Raw genomic sequence first — 14924 nt, 5'->3', positions numbered from 1 at the left:
GTCCTCACTGCCCCGGATTAGCAGTTCCCTCGCTGGAGTTTGGTCCTGAAGCCGGGACGTGTGGCAAAGCTGGGCAGCACCTACTCTGCCCCATATGGAACCATGAACGGGTTCGCCAGCCCCCTGGCAACCAACAACGCGTGACCCATAACCCTTTGCAGCATATGCTCATTTCCGTGGTGTAACTACCTCCCCGGGGCTGATCTCAAGCTGCCGCCTCGACGTCACAGGACTCGGGGCTGGAGAGAGGGGACGCGCCCTGCACACCCCCAGGGAGCAGGTGCAGTGTGTGTGGGGCCCACGCCATACCTGCCGGAGGGGAAGAGCGTCTGCCTGCCCGCCCCCCCAGATTTGCTCACCTGGGGCCACATTTGGATGTGACACCAAATGCCCCATTCTGAGGGGCAGAGTCCCAAGACCCTCAGGCCTGTGTCACATCACAGAGTTAAAGGGAAGGCATTTTCTGTCCTGCCCACGGGAGCGTTTCTGGAGCTACGGTGAGGGGGGATTTTCATGCCTACTCCAAGGCGACGGAGACAAAACGGGACTGGACTGTTTACTTGCACAGCTGCTAATGTGCTTCTGTTGTCCCTGAAGGTAAAGACGGTGACTCCTTCGATCGTCAGTCAGCGTACCGTGGGTCCCTGACACAGAGAAACCCCAACAGCAGGAAGGGACTGGCCAACCACAGCTTTGCAGTAAGCCTTCACTTTGCTTCCTGGGGTCTGTCTGTTTACAGACAGATGTTAAGACCGCAGAGCAGAGAAACTGGGGATAAACTAACAAGTGAAGTAGAATCAGCAAAGATTTAAGGAAAATTGAAAACAGTTTCTTAAAAGTACCAGAATACACCGATGATAGGGGTCTCTGCTTACCCTGGGATGGGTCTCAGCTCGGGGGAGGGGACCATCCATGAGAGAGACAGGACACTCGGGGGAGGGGACCGTCCACGAGACCGTGAGGTCACTCTCATAGCCCCTCCAGCTTACCGGTGCTGTGAAGGTCATCCAGCAAACCACATGTGCAGACGCGGGGGTCACGGCTGTCCCTAGGTTCCGTGGGACAGAGGTCAAGGCCACCCCAGCAGCCTCACAAACATGGCGCTATGACAGCTCAGAGTAGCTGATCTCTTGGGACTTCAAGGTCATGCCCACGCCCCGGGGACGAACATGGTGACTGGGTGCCAGTGGCCACAGTCAAGCCCAGACTCCCTCGACCCCAGCAGCTCTCCACCCCCGCCTCCCACTAGTGATTTATTCTCTCCACAATCTCCGGTTTTTAAAAGGATTTCCAAGTCTCTCACGATAGCGATGCCCAAATACAGGGATGAGGCTGTTCTAACTGTGTGCGAGCCTCGGGCCCGCAGACAGGGAGGGGGCGATATGGCCGTCATTAGGCCTCCCCGACCAGGGGACGGGGCCGTGTGCAGGGACAAGGGCGAAGTGCAGAGGCTCCCCACAGGCCCTCCCTTCGCCAGAAGGAGGCGTTGGGACTGTGTCCGGAGCTGGCCGCCCCCGACAGAGGGCTGATGACCATTAATAAAAAACTTGCCAACAGGGATTGAAAACCTAAATGCTTTCAAATTAGAATATACCTCCCTGTGTTTCAGAGCCTTAAACTTTCAGATACTTTCCATCCATACACCCTCTTTGATGAGAGGCCAGTGCCACTGACCCAGCCTCAGATCTGGGGAAACAGAGGCAGAGAAGTTGTATAAAAAAACCCCAAGGGGATTGACCACAGGCTCATGTGTCTGTCTGTCTTGCTGTGTACACTCCTTTGTGTGTCCACACTCACATGTGTGTGCGTTTGTGCCAGCTTGTGTGTCGGTGCATGTGTGTGCCCGCTCATGTGTCTCTGTGTGCACACTCATGAGTCTGTGTGTCCATACAAGTGTGTCCGCACATGTGTGTACATGTGTGCATCTGTGCATGCATGTGCTCCCTCGTGTGTCTGTGTGCGTGCACTGGTGTGTGCATGTGTGTATGCTTGTATCTGTGTGCACACTTGTGTGTCTGTGTGTGTTCGTAGGTCTGTGTGCACGCTCATGTGTCTGTGTGCTCACACGTATCTGTGCATGTGTGCACACGTGTGTGTACATCTCAGTGTGCACACTCGTGTGTCTGTGTGTGCATGCTAGTGTGTCTGCACATGTGTGTACATGTGTGCATCTGTGCATTGTGTGCTTCCTCGTGTGTCTGTGCACATGCACTAGTGTGAGCGTGCACACTTGTATCTGTGTGCACACTTGTGTGTGTGCATGTGCTCTTATGTCTGTGTGTGCATGCTCATGTATCTGTGCATGTCTTCATTTCTCTGCTCATGGGTCCGTGTCTGTGTACATGCTCATACGTCTGTGCGTGTGTGCACATTTGTGTGTGTGCACACGCTCATATGCCTGTGCATGTGTGTGCACAGTCCTGTGCCTACACGTGTGTCTCTGCCCGTGTGTGCACGCCCGTGTTCACGTGTCTCTGTGCATACCCATCTGTGCACAGCCATGTGTACACGCATTTGTGTTTCACAGAAACCTGTGATGACCCACCAGCCCTGAGCGGGGGTTGTCGGAAGAGGACCGAGCGAGCCGGCCCCAGCCTTTCCCTCCCCTCAGCCGTCACGTCGCTCCGCCCGCCCTGCCCTTCACGCTGCCCACAGCCCGGTGGAGAGACACGGCGAGACACCGTGCACAATGGGACCCTGCCTGCGAGGGGACCGCCCTGGTCAGACCTTCCGCCGTTCACCCGCGCTGCCCGACGCCCTCCGACACCGCCCCCGCCGGCCCGCTCTGATCCGGGAGAAACATCTGAGCCGACATTCTTCCCTTTAGGACCATGTTAAACTTTGTGAAGGACACAAAGAAGAACGTCGTCAGTGTGATCTTTAGCCCCCTCCCTGCTGGCTGGGACAGAACAGGGCTGGCTCTGTGCAGCACCCGCTGTGTGTATACTCCACACTGTGCCGGAGCATGGGCAGGCGCGTGTGTGTGTGTGTGTGTGCGCCCGCGCGCTGTCAGACAAGGAAATTGGGCATCAGGGCAAGTGACTGAACTCATGGCCAGCTGATAGAGAGGGATTGATCCCCCACAACCCCCCACACCTATTCTGCAAGTTCATCTGTGGTTCATAGGCCAGGAGAAATTCCACTGGGGTCAAGGGCAGAGCAAGCACATGGTAGCAGGTGAGCGTCTGGTCCACGTCCAAGTGCAGGTACGGAGGAGCTGCTGGAGAGGCGGGCGCTGGACTCTGGACAGACAGGCAGCGCAGTGGGCTCCCGCCCCGCGGCCACGCCCGAGGTGGCACCCAGTGGGACAGAGGAGCAGGGCCTCTCAGTGACGCCTGCGGGCCGCCTGCGTCAGTCCTGCTGGTGAGCTCCAAGGCCTCCTTCGCCAGGCCAGTCCGGGATTCGGGGTTACTTCTGGGTGTGTGTTGGGGGGGCCTATCCAGTTCTAAGGGGAGCCCACTGGGACCCTCAGGGCTGCCTCGGGGCAGCGACGGTAATCGCAACCCCCCAACTGAGCATCATTACGTGCTTCCCGGGGCAGGGATTCTTTAATCCTTGGATTAAATGTAAGCCCATTTTTTTTAAGTTTATTTATTTTGTGAGAGAGAGAGAGAGAGAGAGAGAGAGAATCCCAAGCAGGCTCCGCACTGTTATCCCAAAGCCCATCGTGTGGGCCTCGATCCCAACAACTATGAGATCATGACCCGAGCTGAAATCCAGAGTTGGATGCTGAAGCGACTGAGCCACCCAGGTGCCCCCACTTTTAAGCCCATTTTACAGAAGAGGACACTGAGCCCTGCGTGTGAGGCAGCCTGGCCCAGAGCTAGGAGCTACCAGGTGATACTTTCAAAGGGACTCTGGGTCAGCTTTACGTTTTCTCTCTTAAACTGCTTGAGGGCGAAAGGGAGCGAAAGGCAAAAGTGGTACCTGGGAGCCGAGGGTAGTGAGCGAGCCTGTCTTCCTACCCGGAGCCCCACCCCCACCCTCCGCTGTGCGGACCCTGGACCCTGGACCTCTAGCTCTGTGCTTCCACCCAGCCCCTAAGGCAGCACCGCAGGGCGCACGCCGTCCCGGGCCGCCCGCGGGTTTCAGGAATCAGTCTGAATGACTGGGCTTCAGGATATGCTGGGGTCTGTAGAAAAGACAGATGTGAGACCCCTTCTCAGGATGGAAGCTGGTGGAAATACATAGCTCCTGATTTGGTGCTAAAAACGATTAAAGGGGGAGGGGGCGCCTGGGTGGCTTAGCCGGTTGAAGCATCCGACTGCGGCTCAGGTCATGATCTCACGATTCATGGTTCGAGCCCCACGTCAGGCTCTGTGCTGACAGCTCAGAGCCTGGAGCCTGCCTCGGATTCTGTGTCTCCCTCTCTCCGCCCCTCCCCACCTCTCTCTCTCTCAAAAATAAATAAAACATTTTAAAAATTAAAAAAAATAAAAAACGATTAGAAGATTACTGCAAATGAAAGGAGGTCAATTTCTTTTTGGTACACCTCGCCTCATTCACAAGGTAAATCACAGTCAACGTGAGTTCCCAGGAGTTGGAGAAGAGACGGGCTGCTGGCGTGTGTCCCCGAGTGTTAAATATAACGGGGACAGTGCTCATACCCGAGAATCTCATTAGCCTCGTTCGTTCCTCCACTGCTGATGTGAGCATCATCAGAGCTAGGGCACGCCCTCACTCACTCATTCTCTCAGGGCACCGTGGAGGCCGGTGCCCTGTGCCGACCCGGTGGGCCCCCAGCCCAGGTGCCTCCAACCCTCCCGTGCCCTGGTGTCCAAGCTCCGCCCCCACCAAGCCCACGGCTTCGGGCACCTGTGGGCTGGAAGTGCAGCCGGTTCTCAAAGTGCTGCCCTGTTGTCTGTGTCATTTTTGTGCTACAAAAACGGAGTGGAGTGTGGATCACCTGACCCTTCACGGGAAGAGTTTGCCGACTCCTGGCCTGCACCCTGGTCCCTGACTTCGAAGCAGGGCTGTGAGGACCGTGCCCGGGCAGCGGCCGGCAGGGTGACACGGCCACACCAGCCCTTCTCCACTCCGGCCTCCACGGCCCTGGCCCCGAGCTTGTTCCCAGGGGGATCCAGCGCGCTGTCTTGGTAAAAACTGAACATGTCACTTCTTCAAATAGGGGATGCGCCCGCCGGGACTTCAAGGGGCCCATGGCTGCTCTGACAAATTATCACAAACTGGGCTGCTTAAAACCAGAAAATTAGGGGCCCCTGGGTGGCTCAGTTGGTTAAGCTTCCGAGTCTTGATCTCAGTTTCAGGTCACGATCTCACTGTTCGAGCCCCGCATTGGACTCTGGGCTGACAGCTTGGAGCCTGGAGCTGCTTCCGATTCTGTGTCTCCCTCTCTCTCTGTCTTTCTCAAAATAAATACATAAACTTGCCAAAGAAACCCAGAAATGTCCTCTCTCATGGTGCTGGAGGCCAGAAGTCCAGACCCAGCATGTTAGCACGGCCCTGCTCCTTCTGGAAGCTTGAGAGGCTCCGCCCTCCGCCTCTTCCAGCCCCTTCCCGCTGGCCTGGGCGTGTGGCTGCCCCATTGCTCGCTGCAGCTCCATCCTCGCACGGCCGTCGATGTCTCTCAGGTCTCCCTCTGCCCTTCTCTTACAAGGACGCTCGCCCTTGGATTTAGGACCCAGCTCGGTCGTCCAGGGCAGTCTTCTCATTGGAGAGCCTTACCCTAAACCCACGTGCAATGATCCTTTTTCCAAATAGGGTCACATCCACAACTTCCAGGAGTTAGGGTGGGAGTTCGGGGAGCCACCACTCAACCCACTATAGCTAAATTGCAATCCCGTTGACAGAGATCAATCAGTGAAACCCCCAACCCCCCCCCAGACCCCAAAAGAAAGCACGGAGCAAGCTGAAGGTCACTGCACGCCCTCCAGGGAGCAGCCTCTTCCCAGCCTCCAGGGAGCCCTGGGCTCAGGCACACACTTCACTTCCAAGAGCGACTGGGAGCACGAGCAACAGGTGTCCCTCCCCGTCCCGCCCACTGGCTTTGCCGCAGGCTCCCCCTTGTCCTCTGGGCCCCCATCCTCACGGAAACCCCCCCTTGTGCCTGTGGTCATGTCACCCAGCAGCAGGACACTTGGCAGTCACTGCCCCACTCAAGGCCAGAGGACCCACTCTGTGCCAGTAAACCTCCAGTCCCACCAGTTCAGGGAAGGGAGACTGGGAGGGGCAGACGGGGCCAGGCTGCCCGCACGCGGTAGAGGAGCTTCAGGAACGATGGCCGTGCGTGTGACCTCCGCGAGCGGTGACTGGGGGCTGGAGCCTAAGGCAGCCCCACGCCTGTGGAGCCCACAGCGGCCGGCACGCCACCCAGGAGTGGACACGGAGCCACAGACTGTTCCCAGGGGCTCCCGGGCATGAGTGGCCGTGCCCCCAGAGGCAGTGGCCTGTGGACAGCCTGAGCAGGGCTGGGGGGGAGGGAGGCGCCCGTGCCTGTCACAACGGTTACAGTTTCAAAGTGCCCCCAACTGCCCACTCCCTGCTGCTCTCTCCAGACAGAGCCCGAGGCCACGGCCCCGCCTGAGGGGAGGGCTTCCCTGGGAATCAGAGTCCTTGTGTCCCCAAGGGGTGAGCGAGGGAAGTGCTCCCTGCCCCCTGTGCGTGGGACTCTTCCCAGACTGCTCTCCGCCCAGGGAGCCAAGGGTCGAATCCACAGAGCTCCGCTGGGAGGCGGGCACCCCCCCCACACACATCTTCAGGAGACACGGGAGCCCATGCCGACAGCACAGTGCTGGCCCCCCATGGCATCTGATAAGAGGTGGTTGTTTTCGTATAATAAATTCCATTCTTTTTTTTTTTTTAATTTATTTCTGAGAAAGAGAGAGACAGCATGAGCAGGGGAGGGTCAGAGAGAGAGGGAGACACAGAACCTGAAGCAGCTCCAGGCTCTGAGCTGTGAGCACAGAGCCCAAAGTGGGGGTCGAACCCAAGAACCGTGAGATCATGACCTGAGCCGAAGTCGGACGCTCAACTGACCGAACCCCCCAGGCGCCCCTAAATTCCATTCTTTGAAAGAGCTTTCCGGAGCCCCTTTTTTTAGCAGATGGTTGTTACAGAAGCACGTTTCCTGAAGCTGAAGACAGGCGGCTCAGCAACCAGTGACCCTGGTGCTCAGCCGCTCCCAGCCCGTGCAAGAGATGTCAGTGCTTTCATTGTGAATTTGGGGGTGGGGGGGAGTGGAGTTTAAAACACCTCTCCCGGGGCGCTCAGTCGGTAAGGCGTGTGACCCGTGGTCTCAGGGCCATGAGTTCAAGCGCCACGCTGGGCCAGAAACCTACTTACATAAAAAAATAAACCATTTCTCTAGAGTTTTATTCTCCAGTAGTCTGTTATCAGGGAAAAGAGAAGAGGCATCATGAGGAGCTGAATGCATGATCTCCTGAAGACCCTTTGTAGTTTCTTTTCTTTTTAATGTTTGTTTATGTTTGAGACAGAGAGAGACAGAGCGTGAGTGGGGGAGGGGCAGAGAGAGAGGGAGACACAGAATCCGAAGCAGCTCCAGGCTCCAAGCCGTCAGCACAGAGCTGGACACGGGGCTCGAACTAACCACCCATGAGCTCATGACCTGGGCTGAAGTCAGACGCTTAGTGGACTGAACCCCCCCAGCTCAGTGTAAAGTGTAAAGCTCTCTGCTCAGCTCACCTAATGCCCAACGCATGGCGGTCCAGGCCCAGACCCCACACACGCCCGGCTCCCGGCAGATGTCTGGCGAAGTGCGTGACGTTCCAGAGAATTCCCCCAGCGCATCAGCCCTCAAGCCGCCCCGGTCAGTGCTCCTCCTTGGCAGTGCCGTAGGCGGCAGTGATTTCTGTCAGTCTCAGCAGCGCCATGTGGGGGCCGGAGACCCACCCGAAGGCACAACAGCGTCCCCGTGCACTTGGCTTCCGGTCCCCAGGCACTCCGCATCGGCCCGCGGGCCGGCCCAGGGACTTCTGGCGTGCTCACGAGGCCTGTAGCACAGACGTTGTTTTGCACAGAACCACAGCTACATACGGGGTGTCTCTGTGTTTTGTTGGGAAGAAAACAGAAGATGCAGATGAGCTGAGGCAACAGGAACGGAGAGCGGCAGCTCCGAGCCAGCGACCCCGTTCATTCCTCCAGACGTCCATCAGTATGTGCGCTGTCAGCGCACGTCTCCCGCGGCGCCTCACGGGCAAGGGGCTCAAGCCCTCTCCAGACGCCGCCCCACGGCTACGGCTTCACGGGAAAGCGCCGGCCCTGGGAAGAGCGGTTCACCCTCTCACGCCTGCAGACGCACCTACAGCGAATCTGCCCGGAGCCGGCCTCGCAGGCAGCTAAAGGAGCCGAATGCTCCCACACCACTGCCTTCGTCCACACCTGCAGCTCGGCGGCGCCCGGGCTCAGAACCCCGAGGACGTGGTCACGCAGAGAAAGCGTTTTACAGCATCCCTGCAAACACTTCTAACAGTCTGCGGCGCCTAATTTTAGGTGTCAGCTTGGCCCTGGAGCCCAGACGTTGGGCCAAACTCCAGTCTAGATGTTGCTGTGATACTATATTTTGGATGTGATTAACGTTTACAATTAGGAGCCTTTGAGTAAAGCGGGTTATCCTCCGTAATGTGGGTGGGCCTCATCCAATCAGTTGAAGGCCCCAAGAGAGAAAGACGGAAGTCCCCCAAAGAAGAGGGAATTCCGCCTGAACGCTGCCTTCCAATTCCAGCCGCAACATCGTCTCTTCCCTGGGTCCCCAGCCTGTCATCTTGCCGTGTAGATTCCGGACTTGCCAACCCCACAATCTCTCTACACACATGCGTGCGTGCGCGCACACACACACACACACAGACACGCACGCACTTACCTCCGTTTCTCTGGAGAACACTGACAAGGTGTACTTCCTACATAAAAGCCACATCTACTATCTTCCACACCGGAAACGCAGAAACCAGTTGGATGGGAGTCACATACCAGCAATGGAGAAGATCGTTTACGTTGATCACAAGTGTGATGCTAAGTTCCCAGAGCCAGTGCCCCTCGGGGCAGGAAGACACTCCCATGGCTGCTCACCTCTCACTAAACCTTGATCTCAGCTCTTGGGAACGGCGCTCCCTCATGGCACAGACTTGGGAAACAACTTTCTACCTTAAAGATGATTCCTTTAAAATGTTCTCAAGAGGGGCGCCTGGGGGGCTCAGTTGGCTAAGTGTCCGACTCCGGATCAGGTCATGATCTTGAAGTTCATGAGTTCGAGCCCCGTGTCGGGCTCTGTGCTGACAGCTCGGAGCCTGGAGCTGCTTTGGATTCTGTGTCCCTCTGCCCCTCCCCCACCACGGCCAATCTGGGACTCCAGGGGCTCCCAGTCCCCACGGCCACCTCTCTGCCATCAGATAGTGCCTCCTCCAGAAGGATCCCATGTTTAAGAAGCACAGGCCCAAACCCCAAAGACTAGTTCCTTCTAGAAATAAGTACCAGAAAGCAGTATTTCATCAGTCACTCGGACACACTTACGGAGCTCTGCACTCACTTCTTGGGGCTGAATAAAAGAGAACCTCCGGCAAGGCGGCTGAGAATGGCCGGAATGTGTTCTCTCACAGCTCAGGAGCCCAGAAGCCCAAGGTCAAGGTGGCGGCAGGGCCGGCTCCTTCTGGAAGCTCCGAGGGAGAGGCCGTGTCATCCACTGTCCCAGCTTCTGGTGGCCTCCACCAGTGGCTTGTTTCTGCCTCTGTCTTCACAGCACCTTCTCCGGGTGTCCCCACAGGATGTCCAGGACTGGATTTCGGGCTCGCCTTGCTCCAGCATCTCACCTTCATGCGATTACATCTGCACCTGAGAACAAGGTCACAGGTTTTGGAGGGACACTGTTCAACCCACCACACCACTCTGGTCCAAACACCAGCACCACAAACAGCTAGGTCCCCTCACTGTGCTCCCAGCTGAGTCTGCTCAGGAATCCACCTCCTTGAGGGTGAAAGTTCCAAAAACTCAAAACCATCAAGTTCATGTCCAAGATGGGAGTCCTCTTCATCGTGCTAATGTGACACCACTCATGAGGGTCCCCTCAGTGTGGGGCTCCTTCCATTGCAAGGAACAGAGCCCACTCAGACCAGCCCACGTGGGACGGCGAGTGTGTGAGCCACACACGGCACCTTCCTTCAGGACAAGGGGACCCAGACCCAGCCTCAGGAGGGGAGCGCAGGGCCAGTGAGGCTCCAGGGTGGCCGTGCCCCTGTGACCTCTCTGAGGCTTCCCTCTCGACCGTGAACTTCTCATCGGACTTTTCCGTAGGTGACGCCAGAGGCCTCGCCGGCCCCTGTTCTATTTCCCTACAGTGGTCACAGGTCACAGTCCGTGTTCCAGACACGAAGTGACCGAGGGAGCAGGGCCACGTCCCTCGTAGACGCTGCCGGCCTAGGGAGAAGCCCCCATCCATCAGCGGGGGGGGAGGGGTCGTCATTTGATCCCGTGCATGTGACCCAGCAACTGCACACATGTGGGATTCGGAACGCGGACTACGCTCTCTCCACCAGGGCCCGGGGGCCTCCCCAGAGGGCAGGCCATTCGCCTGCATCTATGATGAGTAATTTGCCGGCTAGAAATACAGGGCACAGCCGCCTGCGGCCCAGAGGCCGATCCAGCCGGCAGCCTGGTTTTGTAAAAAAGCCCTGCAGGCGCCGTAGGAGAGCCTGGGGGGACGCGCTCCGTCCGCTGTAGAAACCGGATGACATTGGTCTGTGTGTGACGAACGCAGCTGTGAAGGCCCCGCAGGTGGGGACGGACGGGGACTGAGGGCTGGGAAGCGGGGTCAGGCCGGGCGGCCTCTCCTGTCACCTTTCTGTGCCCGCAGTGGCTCCGTGCTGCCCCGCCCGCGGTGAGGACTCTGCCACCAGCCCAATGGCGGGTATGAAGAAGGAAGGCTAATGTGTTTTAAAACCACTCGACCCAAATGAAATTATATAACCCAGGAAGGGACACATCATGTCACTGATGAGTTTTAAGAAAAGAATAGAAGAAAGAAAAGAAACAATGTGGAGACTCTGTCCTGATGCCACCCCGAGGGCGGGGGACGCGGTGAAGGGGGGCAGGTGGGGTCTGGGCTGCTTCCTCCTCGGGTTATAAAAGGGGGTGAGCTGGCCCTGTCTGGGTCACCACTGCGTGCACAGGCTCGCGGGGACCGTGGTGAGTACCCCTTCCACCCCCACTGTTTCTCTGTGCTCCTTCCCCATCACTCTCCTTGCTGTCGGGCTGGGGCGGGGGAGCCCGGGTTTGTGTGTCTGAGGGGCACCCACCTGCCTAGACCCCCCCCATGTCCAGCGTTGGCCACGGAAGACACAAGGGACAGAACTGTCCCTGCAGCTCCTGTGGGAATGCAGACGGGAAGCCCGGTGGGCCGGCGGCGAAAATCTCCAGGGCAGAGAAGCGGGGCCCTGGGGACCCTGGGCAAGTGCTGCCCCTCCCATGAGGCCAGCCCCCCGCCTGGGTCCCGCCAGCCCGTCCGGATGGGTCTCTTCATCACTCTGCTTCCATGGTGACACCTCCGTGCCCCCCGAGTCCCACCCGGTGTGTGACACGCCACCACGGAGGTGGGCTCTCAGACCAAGAGCGCTTTCCATGGGGCTGGGGCGCCCTGGAAAGTCAAGGTCTGCAGGGGGGGCCTCCCTGGAACACATGGGGTGCTCGGGGGCCTTCGGATGGTCCCCAAAGTGCTGCGGGTGGGGGCCCGTGGGGGAGGAGTGCCAGATCCCCCGATGAAGCCGGTGAGGCGGGGGAGGGAGGACCTCTGGGTGCCCTCGCGTCCCACCGTGCAGCCCCGCGTGGTGGGCGTCCTGTGGGGAGTCCTGGGCCGAGCGAGGGAAAGAAGCCTGCACCGGGGACCCCCGGCCCCCAGCCGCGTCTGAGGCAGGCAGGCCTCCCCCTGCGCCCTCCACCTCTGCAGCCACCCTGGGGACCTGTAGCCCACACCCTGCTCGCCTCTGCCCCTCTGCCCGTGTGCACAGCATGCACACAGCGGCACGAGAGCGCCCGTGCCTCCGGCTCCCCGACAGACAGACAGACGGAGGCCGTTCCAAGACAGCCCACCTCTCCACGCACCGCTTGTTCACCTGCCTGGTTCCTTCCGATGGCAGAGGGAGGGCGCAAGCGTGTCTGAGCCCGCCCGAGGCTGCCACACAGATGGTCGCCTCCTGGAACGCTCACTGCACAGAATGAGGTCCCAGGGAGGGCGGCACGCTCTGCCAAGAGCCAGTGTGCCCGCTATGTGTGTGCCCAGATGCCCTCCGGCACCAATCCGAGCAGTGCACGGCCGGGTGTGTCTGCACGCACACCACGAGCTTCACACGTGCACGGGCTGTGACCGCACCCGCATGTGGTCCCAGGTGCACTGCCTCAGGCATGTGCATGCACACGTGTACACTCACATGTGCGTGCACACACCCTCTCACACTCACATTATCCGAGGCTCCCACCTTTGTCGGCAGGCACCCTCCCGCGGGCGTCAGGTAACGCTGCTCCCGCCCTCCCCCAGGTGGTGCCCTCCGGGTGGGGACCCGCCTCAAGCCAGCCCAGAGCGCGGAGCCTGGGGATGGGGGCTTTGCAGGCCTGGCTGCTGGGCCTGCTGCTGCTGGGCCCGGCCCTGCGGGGGGCTGCGGGCCACGGCCGCCAGCACTCCATGGAGCTCCGCGGTGAGTGAGCACTGGGCCTCAGCCTCCCTCAACCGCCCCCCCCAGCCCCCCTGCCCCCGCGCTCAGCACAGAGTTGAGGGGTTCATTCCCGAGACCCTGGGGGGCGGGGGGAGGAAGGGTTGCTATTTAGCTTGAGTTCCCGTTTCCGGAAGCTGCCCGCTGCCCAGAAGTGACCTCGCCCGCCACCCACGGGACGGACAGCAGCCACGCGCCGGGGACCCCGCGCACGAGCTCTTGCCCTTCCTTCCCAGCCCCCCACATCGATCCCGCCTGGTACGCTGGCCGCAGGGTCAGGCCTGTGGGACGCTTCGGCCGGAGGAGAGCAGACCCCGCGGGTGCCGTGAGCCAGCCAGCCTGCTCCCCGCTGGGAGGAGGCGCTGAGCCCGCCTGGGACGGGTGATAGCCCAGCACGGGACGACAGGACGACAGGAGCCCCCCACCCCCCTCACGCCACCTTCCCTCCAATCCTAATAAAAGCAGCTGGCCTTGTTTAGTTGCATCTCTTTGGTGGCAAACTGGGGGCTGTTTTCCCTCTGGGACGTTAGCCTGAAGGACGCTCAGAGCCCAGCAGCCCAGAGGCTCCGGGATTGCCTGAGGGCTCCCGGCACTGGCTACGGGGCTGGGACCTTCCGGGGTCACCTGCAGCCCGTACTGCCCTCCACCCGAGCGTCTCTGAGCAGTTGCCCCGGCTGCACACTGCACCACACAGTGTAGGAGGCCCCCGGGGTGAGGGGCGGAGGCAGCACAGCCCCTCACCCTGACCAGTCCCTCGCTGAGCCCAGTCCTTTCACCTCCCTTGTTTGCACTCGCGAAGAAAGACAAGTGTGAGGTGCTTGTTTCTAATCAACAGTGGGAGACTCAAGCTTAAATGAAGCGCCCTGTGTCCCTTGGCTGCCCGTTTCAAATTGCACCAGGATGTCCCTACGTCCTGCGTCGGAGGAGCCAGGGCCACAGCACCACTAACTGGATCATGGAGCCCAGTCCTTAACTCCGAGCCTCAGTTTCCCCATCTGAACTCCCCAGGACGGGAGCACCCACCTCACTGCACAGCTCAGGCAGTCACGGCACCCGCTCGCAGGCCAACACGGTGTGGTGTTCCGTGTAAAGCCCCTCCCCACGGCCCACCCCACCCCAGCGTGCAGGGAGGGGAGGAGAGTGGGGATGGTCTTAGCCAGTCACTTCCAAACCCAAAGCACGCGGGCCTCTGCCCGCACCGTGCTTGCAGGGTCTCTGGAGCCCGCCTCCACTGCCAGGCTTCCGTCCATCCACACCCACCCGAGGGACCCCAGACCCCAGCTGTCCCTGCTCCCGCTGGAGGAAGGTGGGGCCAGGGCTCAGCAGACTTAGGGAGGAGGCAGAGCCGCAGGGGCCAGGCGGCTGCGGGACCAGGCCTGGGACAGGGTGCCGCCGGGGAAGCAGGTCGCAGCAGACCCTCAGGAAGTCAGACACCGAGTCTCCAGGGGCTTCCGGGTGCATCCCCGAAAGCCCCGAGAACCGGGGTCACGCATGTGTCTATGGGAATGTTCACAGCAGCACAGCACAAGGCACAGCGGGCGGTCCCAACAGCCGTCAGCTGGTGAACAGACCTAAGTGCGTCCATCCACACGGTGCATTTGTCTTCGGCCACAGAAAGGACGGGTCTCTGCCGAGGCCACGGCTCGGGTCCTCGGTGATGCCAAGTGGAAGGCACGGAGGCCCACACCGCGTGTGATCAGGTTGATGGGAAATGTGCAGAAGAGAGACAGAGAGCAGATCGTTGGTTGCCAGGGTGACTGCCTAACAGAGGGGCTTTTCTCTCCAGGGACCAAAATGTCTGGAACTGGATGGAGGTCATTGCTGCAGACACTGTAAATGTGCTAACCCCACTAAATTATACCCTTAAAAAAAAAAAATTCACACGGAAACGCAACACACAGCGGTGTGACGATGAACTCCTGATGAGCTCCCTGGGGTGCTCTGCTAGGCAGCCCCAGGGCATTCACACATCTGTGCCCAGAGGGGTGAAGAGGTGGGAGATTTATGGTTCCTGTAACTTTTTATGAAAGTTTTTAAACACACAGGAAAGTTCAAAAAGTAATCTAATGAGCATCCCACATACCCTCCACTTAGAATCAACAATTTTTATTGTATGTATTTCTCTCTCTCTCTCCCTCCATTTGGAAGGACAGTCTCCTGCATAACCACAAGACTATCATGCCTAAAACATTTTCTAATAATTCCATAATATCATCTAGATTCTAGTCCATATTCAAAAACCCCCAAGTTGGG

General features: G+C 59.2%; 2 protein-coding genes across 2 annotated transcripts in view; both read left to right on the top strand.

The window, feature by feature from the left end:
- MLPH (melanophilin) overlaps nucleotides 1–2554 on the top strand; it is a 33190-nt gene extending 30636 nt beyond the window's left edge. The window contains exons 11-12 of the mRNA XM_039228660.1: nucleotides 598–698; nucleotides 2528–2554. Coding sequence (XP_039084591.1) covers nucleotides 598–698; nucleotides 2528–2554 — 128 coding nt within the window. The remainder of the gene's footprint in view (nucleotides 1–597; nucleotides 699–2527) is intronic.
- A 10002-nt stretch (nucleotides 2555–12556) lies between these two features.
- On the top strand, nucleotides 12557–13056 carry PRLH (prolactin releasing hormone). The gene is made up of 2 exons (XM_039228491.1): nucleotides 12557–12656; nucleotides 12908–13056. The coding sequence occupies exons 1-2, from the start codon at nucleotides 12557–12559 to the stop codon at nucleotides 13054–13056; spliced, it is 249 nt and encodes an 82-aa protein (XP_039084422.1).
- The last annotated feature ends 1868 nt before the right edge of the window (nucleotides 13057–14924 follow it).

Source organism: Hyaena hyaena, unplaced genomic scaffold (assembly GCF_003009895.1).
Source record: "Hyaena hyaena isolate Hyena2069 unplaced genomic scaffold, ASM300989v1 scaffold_31, whole genome shotgun sequence".
NCBI lineage: Eukaryota > Metazoa > Chordata > Mammalia > Carnivora > Hyaenidae > Hyaena > Hyaena hyaena.
The sequence above is the reverse complement of the archived record's forward strand: the minus strand, read 5'-3'. Positions and strand labels throughout refer to the sequence as shown.

Bases quoted from the DNA above. Each gene is read 5' to 3' on its own strand.
- PRLH (XM_039228491.1), top strand. From the start codon at position 12,557: ATGGGGGCTTTGCAGGCCTGGCTGCTGGGCCTGCTGCTGCTGGGCCCG. The intron at 12,657-12,907 runs GTGAGTGAGCAC...CTTCCTTCCCAG, and splicing joins GCACTCCATGGAGCTCCGCG to CCCCCCACATCGATCCCGCC.